The sequence below is a fragment of the Mobula hypostoma genome, chromosome X2 (assembly GCF_963921235.1).
Source record: "Mobula hypostoma chromosome X2, sMobHyp1.1, whole genome shotgun sequence".
Lineage (NCBI taxonomy): Eukaryota > Metazoa > Chordata > Chondrichthyes > Myliobatiformes > Myliobatidae > Mobula > Mobula hypostoma.
This window is the reverse complement of record NC_086129.1, coordinates 31,930,172-31,956,067: the sequence shown is the minus strand read 5'-3', so window position 1 is coordinate 31,956,067 and position 25,896 is coordinate 31,930,172. Positions and strand designations below refer to the sequence as shown.

The window sequence follows — 25,896 nt, the reverse complement described above, 5'->3', positions numbered from 1 at the left end:
GAGCTATCTTAGGACATTTTGCTACATTAAAGGAATTTATAGAAGTGTTATGTGGATTATAAGATAGGATAATGGTGTCTTTAAAACAATGCAATGTGATTCATGCAAGAGGTCTCAGAACTGAAACATTAACTGTTTTTCTTTCTTTGGATGCTGCCTGACCTGTTTGAACCTACAAAGGCTCAGCTCCAATATTAGCCTTGATTTTTTTAAATTATTCCAGCTGTGCTTTCAACTGGTAATGGCCTAAAATCAAACATCTATACTTCCTTATTTCTCTTCCTTCCTTAAAACCTACCACTTTGGGCAAGCTTGGTCATCTGCCCAAGATCTCTCTGATTTTTGGTGCAAGATTCTATTTACTAATATTCCTGTAAACAAACATAGATGTGAATAATACAACAATATCTACATCTACAATAAGAAGCAAAAGGATTATCTCTTTAATTATACCTGACTCACTTTAAGTATGCTAATCATTACACCCAATCAAGAGACACCCCACCCAAATCACAAAACTGGTGAAATTTACTTTAAAGGATACTTATTAGCTTGCTCCTAGTTCATTTTAAGAATTTACAGTCTGTCTGTTTCCTGATGCCAGTGATATGCAGAGCTTGCAGCTACTATGTCTTTCCCATATGGTCTTCGGAGTTATGCATCTGACCTTAAAGTACACACTCCATAGTAGTCCTGGTACAGCAGCATAAAAGCTGCCATTAAGATAAAGGAAAAGAGGCACGGGGGTGGAAAGAGGTGAACACATACACTCAGTGGCCACTTTGTTAGGCGCAGCAGTGGAACTCAGTGTGGTGAGAAAGTTCAAAGAGAGATGGAGTTCAAGGAAAACTTCAGTAACCAAATATAGATTTTTTTTTCTTTTCAAAGTTGTAGAAGTTTTTTTTGCGCATTTATTACTTATCAAAATGGTTGAAAATTTATGAATGCATTAGCCCTAATTTCCTCTAGCATGGTTTGTTACTAGTGGGAGAGCTGTTCCTTCAACCTGCTGTTATTTCTTTCAGAGGAAAGTGTATTTTTAAGTTCTTGTTGTAGCACAGCCTCTTTTGGTGGGGAGTAAATCAGACCACAAGTTCTGTACTTTCATGCTCAATTAGAAGATACTATGTTCCCTTCTCTATGAAGCCTGTCTAGCAACCGTACCCTTTTATTATATCAATATTTTCAAGGCATAACTGTACAAGTATGGAATACGCCACATGGCTTCTGTATGCGCTTCAAATCAAAGCAGCACAGCAAGTTAAAACTGATCAGCCTAGTGAAGGTACCAACATTACTATAATAATTTACACTCAACGGCTTCCTGTACCTAGTAAAGTGGTCACTGAGTGCATTTCATAGCCCATAGTCCATCCACTTCAAGGTTCAACATGTTGTACATTCAGAGATGCTCTCCTGCACACCACTATTGTAATGCATGGTTATTTGAGTTACTGTCACCTTCTAGTCAGCTTGAACCATTGTCCACTCTCCTCTGACCCCTCTCATTTTCACCCACAGAACTGCCGCTCACTAGATATTCCTTTTTGTTTCTCGCACCATTCTATGTAAATTCCAGAGACTGTTGTGTGTGAAAATCCCAAAAGATCAGCAGTTTCTGAGATACTCAGGCCACCCTGTCTGGCAACCGCAACTATGCCATGGTCAAAGTCATTTAGATCACATTTCTTCCCCATTCTGATGTTTGGTGTGAACAACAACTGAACCTCTAGACCATGCCTGCATACTTTATGTACTAAGTTGCTGCCACATGATTGGCTGATTAGGTATTTGCATTAGTGAGCAGGTGTACAGGTGTAACTAATAAAGGGGCCACCAAGTGTATTTCCAGCGTCTGTGGCCACATTTGATCCCAATGGTTTGATTCCCTTACTGTGAGTGGCCTGAGAAATACAGCATTGAACTTTGCAGCAGGAAGCTCCTACATGCTTTCTGTCAATCAGAAATGATCTCCAGAACATCTAATGCAGAGATCAGGCAGTAAGGTATATCAACAAATCAAACCATTGCTGCCTCATTGGGAATATTTAAATTCATGTCTAGTTGGTGACTTGTTGGAGGATTTGCTCTTTGTTGTATTGTGACTGGGAAATGAAGAACATAGGTTGCAATATATTGGCTCGTTGCACCAGTAAACGTGAAATGAGCACTATGCAAATTCATAAATGTCACGAGAAATGACCGGTCTAATTTCTCAGACATTGAGATTTCACTGATGTTAAAACGTTACCAAAACTACTTCATATGAATTTAAATATAAAGACAGTCTCAATTAGGTGAGCTCCCTTTCTATGTGATTGCACTATGACAGAATGTCATACTACAGGCTTTCTGCCTTTGCCTCTCCACCCACTATGAGCCCAAAATTTACAAACGTTTGCAAATGTCACATTTTCAATCTGAAGTCTCAGAGGATGACAAAGAGGCAGCAAATGGAAATGTGTCTGGAACATGTATCATCCACAGAATGAATTCTACCAACACACCTAGTCTCCTTTACCCAACATTGGAGAATAACCATCCTCTTTCAGGTCAGGGGCAGGAGATCGGTCCTCCCTCCCTGTCTCTCTGTGTTTCTATCTCTCTGTTTTGCCACCTTTCCCTCTCTGTAAGCCCAGTTGCATTCAGAGCTTTCCTGTCAAAGAAGCTGTATTCAAAAAATCAAGGGCAGAGTACTTCATTAGACACAATTGTTCAAACAAGAAATTGGCATGACTTATCTGATATATACAGATGCATTTAAGATGCACAAGGGATAGATAAACAGTTGTGTAATATTAGTACCTTGAGCTTTTGGTTATAGACACGTTTTGGACTATGAATAACAATGTCTGCATAGGAGACTTCTTCTTCACTATTACCTTCATCAACAAAGGTAGCTTCTGTAGAGGGAAAATGAAAATGTAAAACATTTATTGGAATATGTGGAAGAAGTTTAAGTCCTTGAACTTTATTTTACCTGTTGGATGCTGTCTGTTGGTTGGCTGGCTCTTCTTCCTGACTACTGCATATACTGTATCTGCCAAATGAATCAGAATGTACGGATATCAGAGATAATAATAAACTCATTTAACATTCTAACACATTGGATTGGAGAGGCCTTGTGTGGAGAATAAATTACACCAAAGATCAAAGACGCTCTGTCCGCCAGAGAAAGCAGGATCTCCCAGTGGCCACACATTTTAATTCCACATCCCATTCCCATTCTGACATGTCTATCCACGGCCTCCTCTACTGTAAAGATGAAGCCACACTCAGGTTGGAGAAACAATACCTTATATTCCATCTGGGTAGCCTCCAACCTGATGGCATGAACATTGACTTCTCTAACTTCCGCTAATGCCCCACCTCCCCCTCGTACCCCATCTGTTATTTATTTATATACACACATTCTTTCTCTCACTCTCCTTTTTCTCCCTCTGTCCCTCTGACTATACCCCTTGCCCATCCTCTGGTTCACACCCCCCCCCGGCTTGTCTTTCTCCCCGGATCTCCTGTCCCATGATCCTCTCATATCCCTTTTGCCAATCACCTGTCCAGCTCTTGGCTCCATCCCTCCCCCTCCTGTCTTCTCCTATCATTTTGGATCTCCCCCTCCCCCTCCCACTTTCAAATCTCTTACTAGCTTTTCTTTCAGTTAGTCCTGACGAAGGGTCTCGGCCTGAAACGTCAACTGTACCTCTTCCTAGAGATGCTACCTGGCCTGCTGCGTTCACCAGCAACTTTGATGCGTGTTGCTCAAAGACCAGTTGGGCTGTTTTAGTTCTGTAAACTCCACGCAATCCTTTGCATGACTTATGGGCTGTCTAGAAATTCATCTTTAGTCAGAAGCATGATTTGGCCCAGTTTTGTAGGAGTAACACTGTCAAATGTGCAATTGTTTCCATGTGCTATGTGTCATTGTATCTGATTTTCCCAAACTTATGTTAATTTTTGATCTTACTGCCAAAAATAACTGAGCAAATACTAGTACATGGGGACGAGTATAAATATATAAGTGGTAAGAACAGATATTGTAGGACGAAGAGACTGTTTCTGTGTGGTACGACTAAGTTAGGAGCAAAATCTCTGCGTATTAAACTTTGTCTGTCCTAGATCAACACTGTTATGAGCTGATCTGCACTTTGCCTCGCTCAGCTGTGAAAAGTCAGCATCAACCACGAAGCTTTCCTGTCATACCCCTCTTGCTCCTAAAGCTGCATGATTTAGTATGATTTCTTAGCAGGCGGTGGCATACGTTTTGTTAACAGCAAATGATATTGAAAATTGATTGTAGCTCCAGCGTAACTTATTTATAACCATCGTGCCTTAATCTTGCTTGTTATCGTGCCTGAGAGCTTAACTTCCTGATTTTCTGACTGAAGTCTCACCTGCCCTGTTTACATTACTTTAGGGCTGATATTTGAAAAAAACAGGTGGTTGCAAGTTTGGTGCCTTGTAAAGAAAGTATTTTTAGAAATGAAGGTAATTTATTTCATTATAAAGCACTCTAGTTTTCTTAGCAAAGAGACCCTGGCATTTACATGAATAAATTTTAATTACTTGTTCTAAGGGAGCTGTAAAAAATACAAGGGCTAGTAACTGCTCTGGGCATCAAAACAAACACATGTTTTGTGGATGTAAATATTCCATTGCTGATGAGACAATGTACAATCAGAATTTGTCTGAAAACATTTTGTTCACAAAAGCTTAACTCTGGAATTTCATGGTTAATTGAGAAAATTGGGTCAATTTGTATTGCAGGTCAGAGAGGTAAGTTGAGAAAGAGACACACCAAAGGTTGCTGGGGTTGTGAGGGAAGATGAGGGACAGAAGTGTGCCCATTAGCTTTTAAGTTTCAAGGATCTTCCCAAGCTGGAGTAGGAACAAACATTACTTTCTTGAATTATATTTGTTTAAGCTGGCCATAGACTGCGTAATTTGTCTCATTCTACCTAGGCAGAAAGTACTGGCCAGCAGGAGTTTTCATCCTTATAATGATTTGAGCTTCATATATAGTTGCCTTTGACTGCACTCAATGTGAATTCGAGGCAAGTTCATAATATAATGAATATTTCAGACCACATGACACATTGAACTGTTGCAAAATAAAAACAAGTATCCATTGACTATTCTTGTGCTTTAACTATTTTCGCTTTGACTGTCAGAACATGAAGAAAAATTTACAAACTCCCACAGCCCCTGACAGCCCTGTGATTTCAGCTTCTGAAGCCGACCTGACAGCATCCTTCAGAACTTGCTGGGCAAGTTAAGCATCTGGCCCAGACAGTGTACCTGGCTGAGAACTGAAGACCTGTGCTAATTAACTGGCTGGACTGTTCTCTGACATCTTTATCCTCTCTCTTCAGCAGTATGAAGTACCCACCTGCTTCAAGGAGGCTTTAATCATACTGTTGCCCAAGAAGAATGTAGTAACCTGCCTCAGTGATTATTCTCCAGTAGCACTTACATACATTGTGATGAAGTGCTTTGAGAGTTTGGTCATGAAACATATCAACTCCTGCCTGAGGAGTCACTTGGATCTGCTCCAATTTGCTTACCGTCACAACAGGTCACCAGCAGATGCCATTTCACTCAGCCCTGGAACATCAGGACAGTGAAGCTGCATACATCAGGATGCTCTTCATTGATATTCATACCTTTTACAAAACTACCTTTTACAGCGATCTTGACTATACTTCTTCCCACCCTGTCTCCTGTAAAAATCCCATTCCCTTTTCTCAGTTCCATCATCTCTGCCACATCTGTTCCTGGGATGAGGCTTTCCTTTCTAGAAGATCAGAGACGTCTTCTTTTTTCAAAAAAAAAACAGGGTTTCCCTTCCTCCACCATTGACGCTGCCCTCACCCCATCTTCCTTCCACCTGAACAGAGATAGAGTTGCTTTTGTCCTCACCTACCATCCCATGAGCCTCCCCATCTAACACATCATGCTCCACAATTTCTGCGATCTTCAACATGATCCTCCTACCAAATACATCTTTACTCCCCACCTCCCGCCACCACCACTCCACCCACCACCGCACTATCCAATTTCCGCAGAGATCACTCCCTCCAAGATCCTATTGTCTGTTCATCCCTCCCCACTTATCCACTAATCTCCCTCTTGGCACTTACCCCTGCAAGCAAGAAGAAGTGGCCATTCAACTCCTTCCTTACCGCCATGCAGGGCCTCAAACAGTCCTTCCAGCTGATGCAACACTTCACCTTTGAATCTGTTGGGGTCTTCTACTGTACCTGGTGCTCCTGATTTGGCCTCCTCTACGTTGGTGAGACCCAACATAGATTGGGGAACCGCTTTGTCAAGCGCCTCACTCCATCCACAAGAAGCAAGATTTCCTGGTGGCTAACCATTTAAAATCCAGTCCCATTCCCATTCTAACATGTCCGTCTATTGCATCCTCTACTGCCACAATGAGGCCACACTCAGATTGGAGGAGCATCACCTCATATTCCATCTGTGTAGCCTCCAACTTGATGTCATGAACATCAACTACTTTAGCTTCAGGTAATTTTCCCTTCCCCTTCCCTCTTCTTCAATTCCCCACTCTGGCTCCCCTCTTACCTCTTCTCTTTTTCTCACCGGCCCATCACCTCCCTGATGCCCCTCCTCCTTTCCTATAGCCTATGCTCCATTCTCCTCTCTTATCAGATTCCTTCATCTCCAGCTATTCACCTTTTCCACCGATCACCTCCCAGCTTCTTACTTCATCGCCCCTCCCCCATCCACCTGGCTTCACCTGTCACCTTCTTGTCTGTACTCTTTCCCCTCCCCACCTTCTTATTTTGGCTCCTTTCTCCTTCCTTTTAAGTCCTTATGAAGTGTTTTGGCCCAAAATATCGACTGTTTATTCATTTACATAGATGCTGCCTGACCTGCTGATATTCTCCAGCATTTTGTATGTGTTGCTCTTCATTGACTACAGTCCTGCATTCAACACTATCATTCCGTCAAAACTATTCAATACGCTCCAAGACCTAGGCCTCGATATCTCCTTGTGCAACTGGATCCTCGATTTCCTCACTTGTAGACCCCAGTCCATTCGGATTTGCAACAACATCTACTCCACGATCTCCATCAGCACAGGGGCACCACAAGGCTGTGTGCTTAGCCCCCCTGCTCTACTCATTTTATACTTCTGACTGTGAGGCTAAGTACGGCTGAGAACACCACTGACGTTGCCTGGATAAAAAGTGGTGATGGATCAGCATAAAGGAAGGAGATTGAATGATGCCACAACAACAACCTCTCTCTCAATGTCAACAAAATCAAAGAGCTAATTATTGACTACAGGATGAGGAAACTGGATATCCATGAGCCAGTCTTCATCAGGGAATTAGAGGGAGATAGAGAGGGTCAGCAACTTTAAATTCTTTGGTGTCCTGGACTAGCATACAGGTGCCATTACAAAGAAGGCATGGCAGAGCCTCTGTTTCCTTAGAAGTTTGAAAAGTCGGCATGCCATCAACAACTTGGAGAAACTCCTATAGATGCATAGTGCAGAGTATCATGACTGGTTGCATAAGGCCTGATATGGAAAAACCAATGCCCAAGAACAGAACAGCCTGCAAAAAGTGGAGGATACATCCCAGTTCATCACAGTAGAGGGGAGGAACCAATGCCCAGTTCTACTGAGCCCCAAGGAGCTCTGCCACAAGAAAGCAACATCCATCATCAAAGAACATCCATTATCCAGGCCATGCTCTCTTCTCACTGCTGCCATAGGGAAGGAGGTGCAGGAGCCTCAGGACCTGGTGACATATATATACTTGGATAATAAATTCACTTTAAATTTTGAACTTCGTGCATCCCCTATATGTCTATTTTCCTCTTGCCTTTGCTTGTCTAAATACTCCAGCATGTCCTCCCCTGAGTCTGTAGCATGAGTAGCGAAAGGCTGCTGACCCAACAATGAATGTTGCAGATAGCCTTGCAGAGTAACCTCAAGCAGCTCTGTGGCTTTAAGGTGTTGCTTCAAAATTCAGTGACTCGATAAGCAGTAACCGGGAAGCAAGCTAGGTGTTGGTGCTGGTTTCACAGCTCTTCAGACAAGGGTGGGAGATACGTCAGTGAATATTGCTCAATGTCAATACCTACCGTGACTGACATACTAGCAATGTGTGCAAGCCGTGATCTTTGCATTCAAGAACTGGCATAATGGTAACGTGTGTGGTCTATATGAAGATTACACTTGAGAGCTGATAATTGAAGCTGATGGTGCATGCAGCTGTGTTAAAACCCAGCCATGCAACTGGTTAGTTAGTGAGCTCTTGATTTAACGATGATTTCAACTGACCTTGGTCGAACATATGAGTTCAAAGAATTTTCTACAATGTACTGCATTCAGGCCCTTGGAGCCTAACTCCTTCCAATCACATCCATATTGCTTCCCTCCAAGATTACTGCCACATTACTGTGTGATTGGAAGATCCCCTCACCTCCAAATGACAGAGGTCCCAATATGTTTTCATCACTTTGTCAACCAAGGCATTCAGTATTGTCCTGATCAATCTGTTCTTTGCCTTCATCCTTTTCCTGCAATTTCTTTCAATAAACTGCAGTGGCCATCAGAATAATTTCCATCACTGGCTCCACTTACAGCACATCTTCCCTTTAAGGGATGTAGGCTGATTTTAATCACTGAGGTAATGGTATAAAACAGAAAAAGGTGTAAACAGTCAGTGAGCCAGGTGGCATCTATGGGGAGGGAAAGTTAATGTGTCAGGGCAAACACCCACCTGAAGCATTCCACTCTGCAAAAACACAGATGCTCTGGACATGTAATCTTTGAAGTGATACACAGCATTCCGGACTGAAGTTTCAACATGATGAACTGTGGAGAGTCCAATTTTCCTGAAGAACATTCAGCACCCCTTTAGCCATGACTAGCTGTTACACTGCACCAGTGGTTCTCAAACTTTCTCTGCTCATGGTCCACTTGTGTCTTTCATTTACCTCTGTGGACTTTGACCCCCATTGTCTCCATTAGTTGCTCAAGTTATTTTTTTGCTCAACTGTACTAATTATTCTAATATATAGTCAATATTTGTTTTAACAGGTTATATGCATTATATGTTAAATATACAGTAATGTTACAGATGTATATGAAATATAAAACTGTTCCAAAGCACTCTATTTATTATATAATATTCTTCCAATCAGCAACGAAAAAGCAGTTAATTTTGTTACTTTGGGTACTTAGTGAGATCTTTGGAATTGATCCTTACCATAATAGGTCTACAGTGGATATGTTCTCGTTGGCTCTCCACACGGCCTTGAATCACCTGGACAATACTTATACTCATGTCAGGCTGCTGTTCATTGCCTACAACTCAGTGTTTAACACAATTATTTCTGTAGTCCTGATCAAAAAGCTCCAAAACCTGGGTCTCTGTACCTCCCTCTGCAACTGGAACTTTGACTTCCTCACCGGGAGACCACAGTCTGTGCAGAACATAAATAACATCTCCATCTTCCTGATAACCAACACTGGTGCACCTCAGGGATGCATGCTTAGCCCACTGCCCTATCCTTTCTACACCCGTGACTGTGTGACTAGGCACAGCTCAGATGCCACCTACAAATTTGCTGATATAACAACTATTGTTGACAGAGTTTCAGATGGTGACAATAAGGCAAGATAGATCAGCCGGTTGAGTGGTGTCACAGCAACAACCTTGCACGTAACATCAGTAAGACAACTGAATTATTATAGACTTCAGAAAGGTAAGACAAGGGAAGACATACCAGTCCTAATACAGGGATCAGAAGTGGAAAGAGGGAGCAATTTCAAGTTTCTGGGTGTCAACATCATTGAGGATCTACCCTGGACCCAGCACATCGATGCAGGTACAAAAGTGGCTATATTTCATTAGGACTTTGAGGAGGTTTGGTATGTCACAAAAGAAACTGGCAAATTTCACCAAATATACCACGGAGAACATTCTGACTGTCTTCATCACTGTCTGGTATAGCATGGCCACTGCACAGGATCAGAATAAGCTGCAGAACGCTATGAACTCAGTCAGCTCCATCATGGGCACCAGCCTCCCCAGCATCCAGGACATCTTCAAGGAATGATGCCTCAAAAAAGGCGAACCCCCATCACCTAGGATGTACATCCTCTCATTGCTACTAATAGGGAGGAGGTACAGGAGCCTGAAGGCACATACTCAACAATTCAGGAATAACTTCTGCCCCCCTGCCATCGATTTCTGAATGGACACTGAGCCCATGTACACTACCTCACTACTATTTTTTCTCTCTTTTTGCACTATTTATTTAATTTAACATTTTTAAAGAAATATATGTAGATATATATACATACACACACACTGTATATATACTTAGTATAATTTACAGTTCTTTTATTTTTATGTATTGTACTGCCACCACACAACAACCAATTTCATGACATATGCCGGTGATATTAATTCTGTCTGATTCTGATGCAAATTAGCGAGTTTTTGAATATCTAGTTGCAACTTGGTTGAAGATAATCAAAGACCACCTCTTTTCACAACATCAAGACGGTTGCAAGCTTTTGATAGCAGGTGAAGAGCATGACAAAAATCACATTCAACTGGACTCAGATCGCCGGCAGGTGGTAAGAATGGGCTCCCTCACCTCTGTCCCTCAGACTCTCAACACAGGTGCCCCTCAGGGCTGTGTCCTAAGCCCCCTCCTTTACTCTCTGTATACCCATGACTATGTCACCACCCACAGCTCCAATCTGCTAATTAAATTTGCTGATGATACTACAGTGATTGGCCTTATCTCAAATAATAACAAGGCAGCCTAGAGAGAAGTCATCACCCTGACACAGTGGTGTCAAGAAAACAACCTTTCCCTCAATGTCGCAAAAACAAAGTAGCTGGTTGTGGACTACAGGAGGAATGGAGACAGGCCAACCCCTATTGACATCAATGGATCTGGGGTTGAGAGGGTGAACAGATCCTTGGCATCCACATCACCAAGGATCTCACGTGGTTTGTACATACCAGCTGTGTGGTGAAAAAAGCACAACAGCGCCTCTTTCACCTCAGACGGTTGAAGAAGTTTGGTATGGGCCCCTAAATCCTAAGAACTTTCTACAGGGGCACAATTGAGAGCATCCTGACTGGCTGCGTCACTGCCTGGAATGGGTACTGTACTTCCCTCAATTGCAGGACGCCGCAGAGAGTGGTGCGGACAGCCCAGTGCATCTGTAGTTGTGAACTTCCCACTATTCAGGACATTTACATAGACAAGTGTGTAAAAAGGGCCCAAGGGATCATTGGGGACCCGAGTCACCCCAACCACAAACTGCTCCAGCTGCTACTATCCGGGAAACGGTACCGCAGCATAAAAGCCAGGACCAACAGGCTTGGGGACAGCTTCTTCCACAGGCCATCAGACTGATGAACTCACACTGATTTGAGTGTACTCTATATTACATTGACTGTTCTATTTATTATAAATTACAATGATTGTACATTGCACATTTAGACAAAAACATAACGTAAAGATTTTTACTCATGTTTGTGAAGGATGTAAGAAATAAAGGCAATTCAATTCACATGATTTCCCTTTTAACAACTGCACTTGCCTGATACAATGTTATTGATCAATCAGAGAAATAAATCCTGTCACAAGTACAGAAAAGTCTGTGGAAAGCCACTATACTGGAATGCAAGACTGACTATATGTCCACAGTCACCCACTCTCTCTCAATAATTCTGCACCTACCATGAGTATCTTTTAAACTTATTCTTGTATTGTACAGATTATATGCCAATATATCATGCTGTTGATTTAGTTGGATAGTGCAGGGGTGGCACTGGGATGTGGCGGGGGAAAAGTTTCTGGGCTAATGATTAGGATGCGATGGTTTTTGAAGACATTGGCAGAAGAGGTGGGCACAGAGGTCAGGAGAAATTGGTATGATGGAAAATTAAAAAAGGCATCTACCTGGGGGATATTGGATGCCTTAGACTTTTGGATAACGATTCATATACAGTTAAATCCTTTGGTAGTGCCAATAAACTGATTCATTAATATCTAATTCAGTGCTCTTATGGATCTCATAGGTAAAGTCGAACTTTGCACAAATAGGTGGTGCACTCTATCTGATACCACTGCGTGCCTAACATGTGCCAGCACTTTCTGGTCATGACATGCCAGCAGCAGTTTCCCATGACAATCTTCAGCTTGGAATTAAAACTGGTCCACCAAGCACAAACATCTGGCCGTAGCTAGAGTACATGAATGTTAATGTCCTACAACGTGGCATTTTCAAAGTTCTACAGAAACACCTAAATAGTGGTAGCATACGATTGACTTACCTATCTCATGGCTGCAACTTGCACTCCAGTCCATGGTTCTTGAACTTTGAGCCGATAGAAATAAAACAAAATCAATACAAAGTACAAAGTATTTCAGAAGAAAACATTATCAGCCTCACTTCATTCTTCATTCATGATAATGGACGGAAACAGTCACTATCTTAAGTACTATTTAATGACTTACATAATAGTACACTAAAACTCTGTATGCTTTATGCCTTGTATTAACTTATCTCCCAATATTACGATGTGTAGAACAATTATCTATCCAAATTTCCATTCCACACAGAGCCATTCAAACAATCCTTTGAAATAAGTATTCAATTAAATTGATAGTGCTTGTTATGATTATATCATTCACCTTCTGAACTTGTAAATGCTGTAAAACCAACAGCTATTGAAGAATAATATTGTGGCACTCCGGGTGGGGGCGCGGGGGGCAAGGTCGACAGCCCGCCCCAGCATTCCCAGTTGCCAGTGATATTTATTGATTTTGTTTTACAATGCTTTCGTGGGATGTTCAGGTTCATTTATTATTACATTTTAGCTTGGGTTATACAGTTATTCACTTGCGTGTTTGTGGGTCACCCATCCAGGGTGTGTAACAAAGGCGGGAGGAGAAGATGGCCGCACGACGCAGCTCACAGCGACCACTCCGGTGGTGATGTCTGTTATCTGTCAAGTAGGGTGCCGTGCACAATCCTGATTTGATGGAGACAGACGTGAGAGCACGGAGGAACATCTGCTGAAACTTCTGAAATGCCTGCTTCGCTGCTGCTGCTACTGTGTGATCCAGAATCTCCGGAGGGGAAGGCCCCGAGTCCTCGGCTTTGCTTGTTGCTCGGCGGCCGGGGTGGGGTCGAAGCGCTCGGCAGAAGATGGTGCTCAGTGCTCGGTGTCGGAGGGCTGGTCGGAGGCTCGAAGTTTTCGGATGGACTCAGAGTCCGCTGTGGTTGGGTGCTTCCAGGGTGCTGCATCGGCAAGTTTGCAGCGCTTGGAGGTTCATGGCAGGGAGAGTTTCTCCCTTCTACCGTCTGCGTGAGATGATGGGGCTATCGGGATTTTGAGACTTTTTTACTGTGCCCATGGTCTGTTCTTTATCAAATTATGGTATTGCTTTGCACTGTTGTAACTATATGTTATAATTATGGGGTTTTGTCAGTTTTAGTCTTGGTTTGTCCTGTGTTTCTGTGATATCATTCTGGAGGAACATTGTATCATCTTTTAATGCATACATTTCAGTAAATGAGGACTGAGTGTACTCATAATCTAATCTAATCTAATAGTCCTCTCCCCCGTCTGTATGTGACTGAATGGGTTCTCTCCCTGGGTCACAGCACCTGGTCTGTATTTGTGCTTATCACAATAAAAAAGTCTGTTGAGTTAAACGAGCTTTTCTCGTCTGTCATCATGGACCGAATGCTTGCCACAATATTTTATCCTATGCGAATTGAACATAAATATTTTCCTTTAACAAAGGAGTTGCATTCCATAATTTTAGCAAATCAGCACTCTTAAAATCAGTAATGAAAAAGATACAAATAGCTGGTGAGCTGACTGGATGTTAATGTTACTGTTAGTTCAACAGAAATTTCACAAGGCACAATTTATTGCCATCATTAATTAATGCAATCAAAAGTACTGGTGGTGATCTGGAATTCCACATCAAGGTGCATCCTAATTTTTTTGTGCTCTGGTGCAAAAGAACTATATGCCCAGGGATTAAAGTTTATAAAGATGCAAGAAAGCTGCTGATCACTTAAGGGAAATTATGCAGTGCTGCATATGGAAAATAGTGAAGGTACAGCAAACGTTCTGGGATACTGTGCACACGAAGCTGGTGATGGTAATGGCTTCATGGTGTTCTGTTACAGGAGGCTTGGTGGAGTAAGATGCATTGATGTTGCCGAGTTTGGAGTTAGAACACAAACACAGAACATAGAACAGTACAGTATGGGAACAGACCCTTCGGCACTCAATGTTTTGCCAGACTAATTAAATTAGTAATGAAATGTCCATCTCTGCTAATCTCTTCTGCCTGCACAATGTCCATATCCTTCCATAGAGAGAAATAAAGAGTCAACATTTCAGGCTGAGATCCTTATCGGAAGAAGCCTTTCCAGTCCTGATGAAGGGTTTCACCCCAAAACATAGAAACATAGAAATATAGAAACCCTACAGCACAACACAGGCCCTTTGGCCCACGGTGCTGTGCCGAACATGTACTTACTTTAGAAATTACCTAGGGTTACCCATAGTCCTCTATTTTTCTAAGCTCCAGGAGTCTCTTAAAAGAACTTATCGTATCTGCCTCCACCACTGTCGCCGGCAGCCCATTCCATGCACTCACCACTCTCTGCGTAAAAAAAACTTACCCCTGACATTCCCTCTGTACCTACTTCCAAGCACCTTAAAACTGTGCCCTCTCGTGTTAGCCATTTCAGCCCTGGAGCAAAAGCCTCTGACTATACACACATTGACTTTTTATTCCTCTCCATCGTTCCTCTGGCATTTCCTGTGTGTTACTCTAGATTTTCAGCACCTACAGAATCTCTTGTGCTCATATCCTTCCATATTCTGCACAATCACATGCCTATCCAAGAGCTTCTTTAATGCCTCTATCATATTTACCTTCACCAGTATGCTAGGCAGCAGATTCCAGGCACTTACATAGTCATAGTCATAGTCATACTTTACTGATCCCGGGGGAAATTGGTTTTCGTTACAGTTGCCCCATAAATAATAAATAGTAATAGAACTATAAATAGTTAAATAGTAATATGTAAATTATGCCAGTAAATTATGAAATAAGTCCAGGACCAGCCTATCGGCTCAGGGTGTCTGACCCTCCAAGGGAGGAGTTGTAAAGTTTGATGGCCACAGGCAGGAATGACTTCCTATGATGCTCTGTGCTGCATCTCGGTGGAATGAGTCTCTGGCTGAATGTACTCCTGTGCCCACCCAGTACATTATGTAGTGGATGGGAGACATTGACCAAGATGGCATGCAACTTAGACAGCATCCTCTTTTCAGACACCACCGTGAGAGAGTCCAGTTCCATCCCTACAACATCACTGGCCTTACGAATGAGTTTGTTGATTCTGTTGGTGTCTGCTACCCTCAGCCTGCTGCCCCAGCACACAACAGCAAGCATGATAGCACTGGCCACCACAGACTCGTAGAACATCCTCAGCATTGTCCGACAGATGTTAAAGGACCTCAGTCTCCTCAGGAAATAGAGACGGCTCTGACCCTTCTTGTAGACAGCCTCAGTGTTCTTAGACCAGTCCGGTTTATTGTCAATTCGTATCCCCAGATATTTGTAATCCTCCACCATGTCCACACTGACCCCCTGCATGGAAACAGGGGTCACCGGTACCTTAGCTCTCCTCAGGTCTACCACCAGCTCCTTAGTCTTTTTCACATTAAGCTGCAGATAATTCTGCTCACACCATGTGACAAAGTTTCCTACCGTAGCCCTGTACTCAACCTCATCTCCCTTGCTGATGCCTCCAACTATGGCAGAGTCATCCGAAAACTTCTGAAGATGACAAGACTCTGTGCAGTAGTTGAAGTCCGAGGTGTAAATGGTGAAGAGAAAGGGAGACAAGACAGTCCCCTGTGGAGCCCCAGTGCTGCTGATCACTCTGTCGGACACACAGTGTTGCAAGCACACGTACTGTGGTCTGCCAGTCAGGTAATCGAGAATTCATGATACCAGGGAAGCATCCACCTGCATCGCTGTCAGCTTCTCCCCCAGCAGAGCAGGGCGGATGGTGTTGAACGCACTGGAGAAGTCAAAAAACATGACCCTCACAGTGCTCACTGGCTTGTCCAGGTGGGCGTAGACACGGTTCAGCAGGTAGACGATGGCATCCTCAACTCCTAGTCGAGGCTGGTAGGCGAACTGGAGGGGATCTAAGTGTGGCCTGACTATAGGCCGGAGCAGCTCCAAAACAAGTCTCTCCAGGGTCTTCATGATGTGGGAGGTCAATGCCATCAGTCTGTAGTCATTGAGGCCGCTGGGGCGTGGCGTCTTCGGCACAGGGATGAGGCAGGACGTCCTCCATAGCATAGGAACCCTCTGGAGCCTCAGGCTCATGTTGAATGCATGGCGAAGTACTCCATATAGCTGAGGGGCACAGGCTTTGAGCACCCTGGTACTGACACCATCCGGTCCTGCAGCCTTGCTTGGGTTGAGACATTTCAGCTGTCTTCTCACCTGTTCTCACCCTTACCACTCTGTATCAAAACTTGCCCCGCACATCTCCTCTGATCGGACTTCCTCTCACCTTAAATGCATGTCATCTGGCTAACGTTACTGATTCCTATAATGCTTCTCTTGCAATGATCAGATAGTGACACCATTTCAAGACTCTTGTTAGTCAAATGACGCACTGAAGTTCTATGATCTACTGCAAAAAACAATCTGCTGGAAGAAATGATCAGGTCCTGATGTCGGATCTTGATCCGAAATGTCAACAATTTCTTCCCCTCCACCCTCCCTCCCAGATTCTGCTCAATCTGCTGAGATCCTCCAGCAGATTGTTTGTTGCTCCAGATTCTAGCATCTGCCATTTCTTGTGGCTCTACGATCTAGTTCTATGTTCTGCTTGTGTAGTTTACAATCTACGGCACGAATAATGCATTTTCCAGTCTCAGGTAACTTACACCCCTGATATGCTCTTCCCACACACAGCGCTCCACCTCTCCACCTAGTTTTCTTCTCCATTTGTTCATCCCTCCCCACCTGGTTCCATCTACCCAACATTCTCTCCCCATCTGGCTTAATGTATCATCAAAGAGCTTCAACCTCCACACTGGCAATTCTTCGGTTCCCTTTCAGTCCCAATGCAGCATTTCGACAGTCCAGGGGTTGCAATTTCCAAGGAAACCTTTTTATAAATCCTCTATGAAGATTAGCTTTATGTACATGTACATCAAACACATCAAAACATACAGTGAAATACGTTTTTTCGCATCAGCAACCAAGACAGTTCAAGGATGTGCTGGGAGCAGCCCGCAAATGACACTGTGCTTCCAGTACCAACATAGCATGCCTACAACTCACTAACCCCATAAGTCTTTGGACTGTGGGAGAAAACTGAAGCACCCGGAGGAAACCCACACAGTCACGGGGAGAACGTGCAAACTCCTTACAGACAGTGGTGGAATTGAACACTGATTGCTGGTGCTGTAAGGTATTCCACTAACTGCTACACAAATGTGCCGCCACTTTCTCCTCCTTGAGCTTCTTTTCCTCATCCTTTTTCATCTTCTGAAGGTCCATTCATGTTAAAGTGTTAAAATATGAAGCAAACATGTTGATGTTCTTTTTCCCCTTCCAGGAATGCACAGCAGCAACCCTCCCTCTGGTCCAAACAACAATTCTTAAATTGGTAACCATGGAGATGGCATAAAGCTCACTAAAGGAAAGCTTTGTTACTTTGTTGGAGTTTTCTTGCTGGACAACACACTTACCATTGGACAACTGCAGCCTTGTCAGCATCTTTCTGTTCTCAAACATGCTGGGGTTATTTCTGGAGCCCACAAGACTATCTGACTGTCATTTACATTTCTCAGCACTGCTGGGAATTTTGCCAGTTGGAATAATGTGCCCATCTGATCACTGAACGTATTGTAATGAGAAGTCATGAAGATTATCCCTGCTGAATGGCAAGTTTCCCCAGCCAAACTTTTTGTGTGTCAATTTGGAAGGAATCCTCTCCCAAATATCTCAAATCCTATCTTAAGCCTAAAAGATATATTTTAAAAAATCTGTAGGTTGTGGAAATCTGAAATAAAACCAAAAGTGCTGGAAAAACTCAGGGAAACTAGTAAAAGAATATCAATCTGGAAAATTGACTCCACAGATGCCGCCTGACCAGCTGAATATTTTCAGTATCTATTAATTTGCCTGCAATTACACTTACTAAGCTGATACTCTAGGTAATCTGCAAACATTATTTTTGTTATTGTTGTAGAATATAAGTTTAAAAGTTAGATAAACTGAGATTAACAAAACAAGGGTTCCTCTCCTAATTCAGGCAATGCAACAAACTGGAAGAAAGTTACTAACATAAAGCAAATTTATGAACATGAAGCTGTGAGATGTATAAATCCATTCTCAATGGTTAGCTGTTGAACTCTCTACAGACAGGAACATGCTGTAACTTTTGTCAGGGTTGGTAAAGAAAGAGAGCATGATAACTTAGATCAAGGCCAAGATGATTTGCCCCTTGACTTTTCCCCACCCACAGGGTTTCACTTATCACCTTCTAGCTTGTCCACCTTCCCCTCCCCCCACTTTTTTATTTGGGTGTCTTTTCCCCTTCCTTTCCAGTCCTGAAGGAGGATCCCGGCCCAAAGTGTTGACTGTTTATTCATTATCATAGATGCTGCCTGGCGTGCTGAGTTCCTCCAACATTGTGTGTGTGTTGCTCAAGATGAAAGAAGATTGGTTAAACAACGGTGGTAATAACCACATTGTTAACACTATGCCAAGTTATATATATTTATGCAATCCAATTGTGTTTGTTGGTACACTTGAAAATGTCATTAATTATATCAGCTATTCTGAAAGTGTGATTTGAATGAAAAATGATCTGCTAGTAATTATGTGACTTTGTTACTGGATTTTTATTGAACGAGGCTACAAAATATCAAAGGATTAACGCAGCAGGACCTTCTATTCTGCTTATATGCCCTTTGCAATTTGTCAGTACATGTTAATAACATGATGATATTTCAATTCAAGAATCCATATAATTCTCTAGCTCTTCTGTTTAATTTTTACAATAAGAAATGAAGATAGCAGCTCTGAAGTTATAGAATCACCCAAAGCTTTTAACTACAGTATTTTTTTCATCAATAATTTTAATTGGCTGAAAATAAGCTTAGTTTTAGAAACTAAATCTCACTGACTACTACACTCCAACTCTATCTTCTTTTAGAAATTGTTCTTTCTTTGTCAGTGTTACATGACTTTATGCAATACGTTACAATACTGCGGAGGTAGTTACCATATCAAGTGATTTTTGTATATTTTCTGACTAATGGACAAATCGACTTAAGGACTTCTATAGAAACGGACCACGTTCATTACCCAGGGATGGCGTGTATTCATACTTTTTCTCAATAATGTGCATACATATTTGACGTCTCTTTTGTGCATCCTACTTGGAGAATGTATGTGGTTCAAGTTTGAGGTTTTTTTTTCTCAGAGCTCAATTTGTTATAAATGAGCTTTTATTTACCTCAGAAATACGCTGACACCAGTTTCAGGAAGTTTTGCAGTAATTCTCAGACACAATGATTAGGATCAACTCCTCAGTTACAATTAGAATTTTAGATCTCGGAAAAGACATAAATTAGCATTTGAGAGATTTGGTGGATGTGAAATGCATTAATCAAATTGGATACACATTACAAATATATTAGTCAAAATGTACTTTTCTAATATATTTTCATCTCATGTTAAAATTTCAGTCAGCATGAAATATGTTGTGTAAAAATACAATGACCACATTAAATAATAATTCATACCTCAGCTCAGCCGATACATTTACTGGATCTGGAGAAAGAAACATACATATAATTTAGAATCTCTTAATTTCCAGCAAACTCAGATTTCGATACATATCTTAACAGTTATAACTATTAGACCATTCATTCCTGACATACCATCAATAGACATTGTTTGCTCCCTCAGCAGAGAGCATCAGCATGGCATGGTTTGTAATACTCTGAATCAGAAGATTGTGGGTTTGCAGCACTTTCCAGAAACCTTTGCACAGAAGGGTAGGCAGACATTTTAGTGCAATGCTAAAACCGTGCACAACTCTATGAGGTGCCTTCTTTCAGATGAGGCATTACATTAGGCCCTTGTTTTTATTGACTTATATGGACTTACCATTCTTTTATGTAGAAGGAAAGGTATCCTTGGTCTCTTGACCGTGTTTATTCTTCATTCAGCATATTCAAATATAAACTAACTGGCCATTATCACTTTGCTGCTTTTTGGTGAAAAATCACTTATCTCTGTTTCCCTCCTCACAGACGCAGCCTGCCATGTTGAGTATCCTCTGCATTTTATGTCCTTATATCACTTTGCTGTTTGGGCGATCCTGTAGTGAATAAGTTAGCCGCCACGTCCTGTGACTACATTTCTCAAGTACCCCACTGGTTCTAAAGCAGTTCGAGATTTTGTTAGGCAACACTTCCTATACTTCTATATAATTAAACAATATCACTTGGTTTCCCTTACAGCACCCAGCGGAAAAATTCCACTTTCTGCTAAAGTCAAAGCACTTCAAATTCTGTTCTGGATCAGTATTCCAAAAGAGAATGCAATCATCAAATCCTTCAGATTTAGGAGTTGCGAGTACCTTGAATGAAGCCAGCATAACTGTTCTGAAAATATTGTTCCTCCCTATAATAAGCAATGCTAAAATTAAGTTCTCTTTTAACACTTCTTCCATTCCGACCTCTTGAACAGGACAGAATAGTTTAATTATCTCATCAATGACAGGCATGCCTTTAGGTCACCCTAAGTCCCTCAATTCTGAATGTCCCGTCCTAAATCTCTCTACGTGGTTGTGTCTCTCTCTTAAGCCATTTAATAACAACTACCTCTTTGCCATTGATTTTATGTGTCTGTCCAAATGTACCTTCGTGCCAAATTTTATTTTATGCATATTTTATGCATTTAGCGATACAGCGTGGTGTAGGCCTACCGGGCCATCATGTCGTGCTATTCCAGCAACCCCAATTAATCCTAACCTAATCACAGGACAATGTACAATGACCAATTAACTTACTCGAGCTGACCGGTGGTATAGTGGCATCAGCGCCAGACTTGGAGGCGAGTGGTCGCGGGTTCGAATCTGCTGCTGGCTCGAGCCAGCAACTCAGCCTCATAAAAAACAGACAAAATGATAAAGAAATGGCGAGATTGCCACCTGATGCGCCACAAGGCATGGAGAGGAATAACATAACAATTAACCTACTCAGTATATCTTGGAATGTGAGAGGAAACTGGAGCATCTGGGAAAACCCATGCATTCCACGGGGAGGACGTACAGAGACTCCTTACAAAACGGCGCCGGAATTGAACTCCAAACTCCGGAATGCCCCGAGCTGTAATAGCATCGTTTGATAACATCCCTGAGAAGTGGTTTGGAATATTTTCTGGATATTAAGTTTGTGAATAAAATATAGATAATGTGTACTATTTTAGAAGCTTAGCCCTACATAAAGCACGCCTGAAGGCAATTCCATCATAATGACAGATTCAAAGTATTATGGAGATAATCAAAATTTTTGTTGAAACATCTTTTATAAATAAGCATTTCAAAAAAACAATGAATCAATCAATACGAATGGCATCAAGAGTTTAAACTATACACTTCGTGTAACTCCTTGAGTGGCAGCAACACGTTACTTTTAATCTCTTCTTTGAGTTTTGCATCATACCTTAAGAACCAAAATCAATTCGAAGCCTTCACAATTTCAGTAAACGCAATACTTGTTATGATTAATCTCCTCTTATAATTTAAACCTAGGGGTCTAGATGCCATTCTGATAAAGTTGCATGTCATTTCATCTAATGTTGTAACGTGCATGTCTTTGATCATGAGCAATACATGTTGTTTTAATATTACTAAATTTTATAGCATGTGACCAACAGCTCTCTGGATTGTACTGGTAACTATATTAAGTTCCAGAGAGAAACTCTTGCGGAATCCTTGAATAAAAGTCAAACCTTGATCTCTATATGTACCATGGGCATTTATCTGCATGTTTGCAAATGGACTTGGTTGGACGTTAAGAATCTATAGAGAACTCATACTACACAAAGGGAATTTAGGAGTGTTTCCAGAGTGCTCCTGGTATCTAATCACATCTTTATATAGTTGAGGCATAACGTCTACCCCACTGGACTCTGCATATAAAAAAATTGCATCCAATCAGCTTTCTGATTACTTTCTGTACCTGATTGTGACACTTTACTGAACATAAAGCCCCAACTTTCTTCTTCATCGGAAGTTCTCCATTTGAGGTCATTCAGGTACAAAACAATAGCTTTATCTCAGTGTAAATTGAAATCCATTTGCCACATTTATAAAATACAATCTCCAACATGGATGTAGACCCAGCATGGTTGAACATTGGGATTCAGACTTACTAAAATAAAAAAATGAAGCCAAAAAGTGAAAAAAAAATCAGTAGGTACCTGTTTACCATCTAAGCATATTTACATTTTAGACTTTTAGATGCCATTATACAAATGCTAGTTTCAATCTTCCAAAGTGTACTTTAATTACCATAAAATACTTATTATCTTTGTAGTCTGTTCGGATTTATTCAGGACTTATGTGAATATAGGAGTTATTAATTCAAATGAGAACCAGTCCTCAGGAAATGCAATCTGTCCACAAGCCTCCATTGATATTTTGTGGCCCATGGCACCAACTATGGGGTTAGGGTCATGGTCATAGGGATATTTTAATTCTGTCCCGTTTAAAACTATGCAGGGGAAGACAACAAATGAACTGGTGATCATGGAAAACTTCAGAATGAGATCAGGAAGGCATTAAGGTCCATGTATAGGATTTTCAAGCAATGTCTGCAATAATCTATGTTTTTCTCTTTAAGATATTAATTATGGTACATAAGGACATGAATCATAATTGTATGTTTAACACATGAAAAGGCTATTTGATGAAATTATTTCTCTTTCAGCACACTGCCACAAATACTGTATGTAAGATTACTCATTCCATTATGGAATTTTGAAGGGTACTTCACAGTATCAAGAAGCAATCAGTCCAACGGGCTTGGAGAGTGGGCAAAGCTTCCACCATCTGCTACAGTTAACTAGAGCATGGAGGGATGTTCTGCTCAAAGATATCTTGATAACTGTCTGACAGCATCGGCACTGGCTTAGCTGCCTTCTGACTCTAGTTTCTGCCATTTTTAATGTACTGTATCCCAGATTTGTTGCAAGAGCGCACCAGTCAAACCAAAAAATTCAGTCAATAACAATTTTACTGTGAATGATGATGAAAGACTGTGCAGAGCTTCCAGACAACACCCATGAGCACTTTAAAATATTACTACTGAATCTTTAATACTGCCTGTATTTGTGGAATAGACAAACCAAGTGTTCTTTTATAGTCTCTCTAGCAACACTATGCATACTGCCCTACTTATTAATTGTAAGTTAAAATTGGCCTGGTTAGTATTAATCTCAGCCCTATAGCAATAAGAGAGATCTGATATAAATATACCCTGATGCATTTGTGGTAAAGCAATGTGCAGAACTGAATACAAGCACAAATATGTTTTCAAACCACAAGCAAGAGAAAATCTGCAGATGCTGGAAATCCGAGCAACACACACAAAATGCTGAAAGAACTCAGCAGGCCAGGCAGTATCTATGGAAAAAAGTACAGTCGCCGTTTCAGGCCGAAACCCTGCACCTCAGTGAGACTCGCCATAGATTAGGAGACCGCTTTGCCGAGCATCTATGCCAGAACAAGCAGGATTTCCCAGTAGCCAACCATTTCAATTCGACTTCACATTCCCATTCTGATATGCCCATCCATGGCCTCCTCCACTGTCATGATGACAGTCCTGACGAAGGGTTCCGGCCCGAAACGTCGACCGATCTTTTCCATGGATGCTGCCCGACCTGCTGAGTTCCTCCAGCGCGTTGTGAGTGTTGCTTTGACCCCAGCATCTGCAGATTATTTTGTGTGATGAAGCTAAATATAGGTTGGTGGAACAACACCTTATATTCTGTTTGGGTATATAACATCTTGGTGGAACAACACCTTATATTCCGTTTGGGTATATACTCCATTTTCCATCCCTTTTTTCCCTATCTCACCTCATCTCACCAATCAACTTCCCAGCTCTTTACTTCATTCCACCCCACCCCAATCCAGGTTTCACCTATCACCTGGCATTTCTCTCTCCCATCCCCCCACCTTTTAAAACTACTCATCTTTTTTTTTCTCCAGTCCTGCCGAAGGGTTTCGGTCCAAAGCGTCAACTGTACTTTTTTCTATAGATGCTGCCTGGCCTGCTGAGTTCCTCCAGCAGTTTGTGTGTTTTGCTACAACAAATGTTTCGTTACCCAGAGACACATTTTCTCCATCTTGCTGAATTTTTGAAAAAGTCTCCAAATATCCATGGCTTATACTTCAATGTCATTCTGTGTGTGCTGCTTTGTTGCCTCATGGATGTGTGCTTAGCCCACTGCTCTACTCTCTACACTCATGACTGTGGGGCTAAGGACAGTTCAAGTACCACCTACAAATTTGCTGATGGCACCACCATTATGGGTGGAATCTCAGTTCATGATGAAAAATTGTATAGAAGAGATCTCTCTGGTTGAATAGATCAGCTGGTTGAATGATGTTGGAACAACAACTTCTCACTCAACAACAGAAAGACCAAAAAATTGATTGTGGACCTCAGTAAGGGTCAGTTAGAAGAACACACACCAGTCCTCATTGAGGGGTCAGTGCTGGGAAGGATGAGCAGCTACAAGTTCCTGGGTGTCAACATCTCCAAGAATCTATCCTGGGCTCAGCACATTCAGGCAATCATGGACAAGGCACACCAATGGCTTTACCTCATAGATTTTGTATATCATTGAAGACTTTTACAAATTACTAAAGATATACAGTGGAGAGCATTCTGACTGGTTGTATCACAGCTTGGTACAGAAACACCAATGCACAGGATTGCAAGAGGGGTATATCACGGGCAGAACCTCCCCCACCATCGTGGAGACCTTCAAGAGGCAGTACCTCAAGAGGCTGAATCCATCATTAAGGACCTTCAACATTTGGGACATGTCCTCATCTTGTTTCTACCATCAGGATGGAGGAAACAGCCTGAAGATCCACAACCAAGAATTAGGAACAGCTTCTGCCCCTTCCACTCAGATTTCTAAATAGTCCATGAGCGTTACTTAATTACTTCCTTTTTCTTACTTTTTTTTAATTGATAGTAATTTAAAGCTTTGCACTGTACTGCTGCCACAAAAATTACACGTGTCAGTGATAAGAAACCTGAATCTGATGCTGAAGTACAGGAAGCATTACATGATCACAAATACAAAAGATTCTGCAGATGCTGGAAATCCAAAGCAACACACGCAAAATGCTGGAGGAACTCAGCACCTATAGAAATGAATAAACAGTCAACCTTTCAGACCGAGACCCTTCTTCAGGACTGAAAATGAAGGGGAAGATCCCAGAATAAAAAGATGCGGGGGTAGGGAAAGGAGGTGACAGGAGAAGCCAGGTGGGTGGATTACACAACATGACATCTTCCTGTTGTGATAACCACAGAAAATTATGTGGTACCACTGAGCTAACAGAAAGGTATTTTACAATGGTTGTAGCCAAAGTTTCCTCATTCAATCATCATGAGCAAAATCAGATAATGCAGTCATTCTTTAGTTGACTATCTTGCTAAATGCTAATTATCTGTCCTATTTCCATGGTGAATAAGTGTAACAGTATATATGGGGAAA

At 41.8% G+C, this 25,896-nt stretch overlaps 1 protein-coding gene across 1 annotated transcript in view; it reads right to left on the bottom strand.

Moving 5' to 3' along the window:
- The window catches only part of LOC134340844 (sialic acid-binding Ig-like lectin 14), a 52,304-nt gene that overhangs the window by 5,433 nt on the left and 20,975 nt on the right, over nucleotides 1-25,896 (bottom strand). Inside the window, exons 6-9 of the mRNA XM_063038407.1 lie at nucleotides 19,890-19,917; nucleotides 12,345-12,388; nucleotides 2,981-3,040; nucleotides 2,806-2,903 (exon numbers count right to left, since the gene is read on the bottom strand). Coding sequence (XP_062894477.1) covers nucleotides 2,806-2,903; nucleotides 2,981-3,040; nucleotides 12,345-12,388; nucleotides 19,890-19,917 — 230 coding nt within the window. The remainder of the gene's footprint in view (nucleotides 1-2,805; nucleotides 2,904-2,980; nucleotides 3,041-12,344; nucleotides 12,389-19,889; nucleotides 19,918-25,896) is intronic.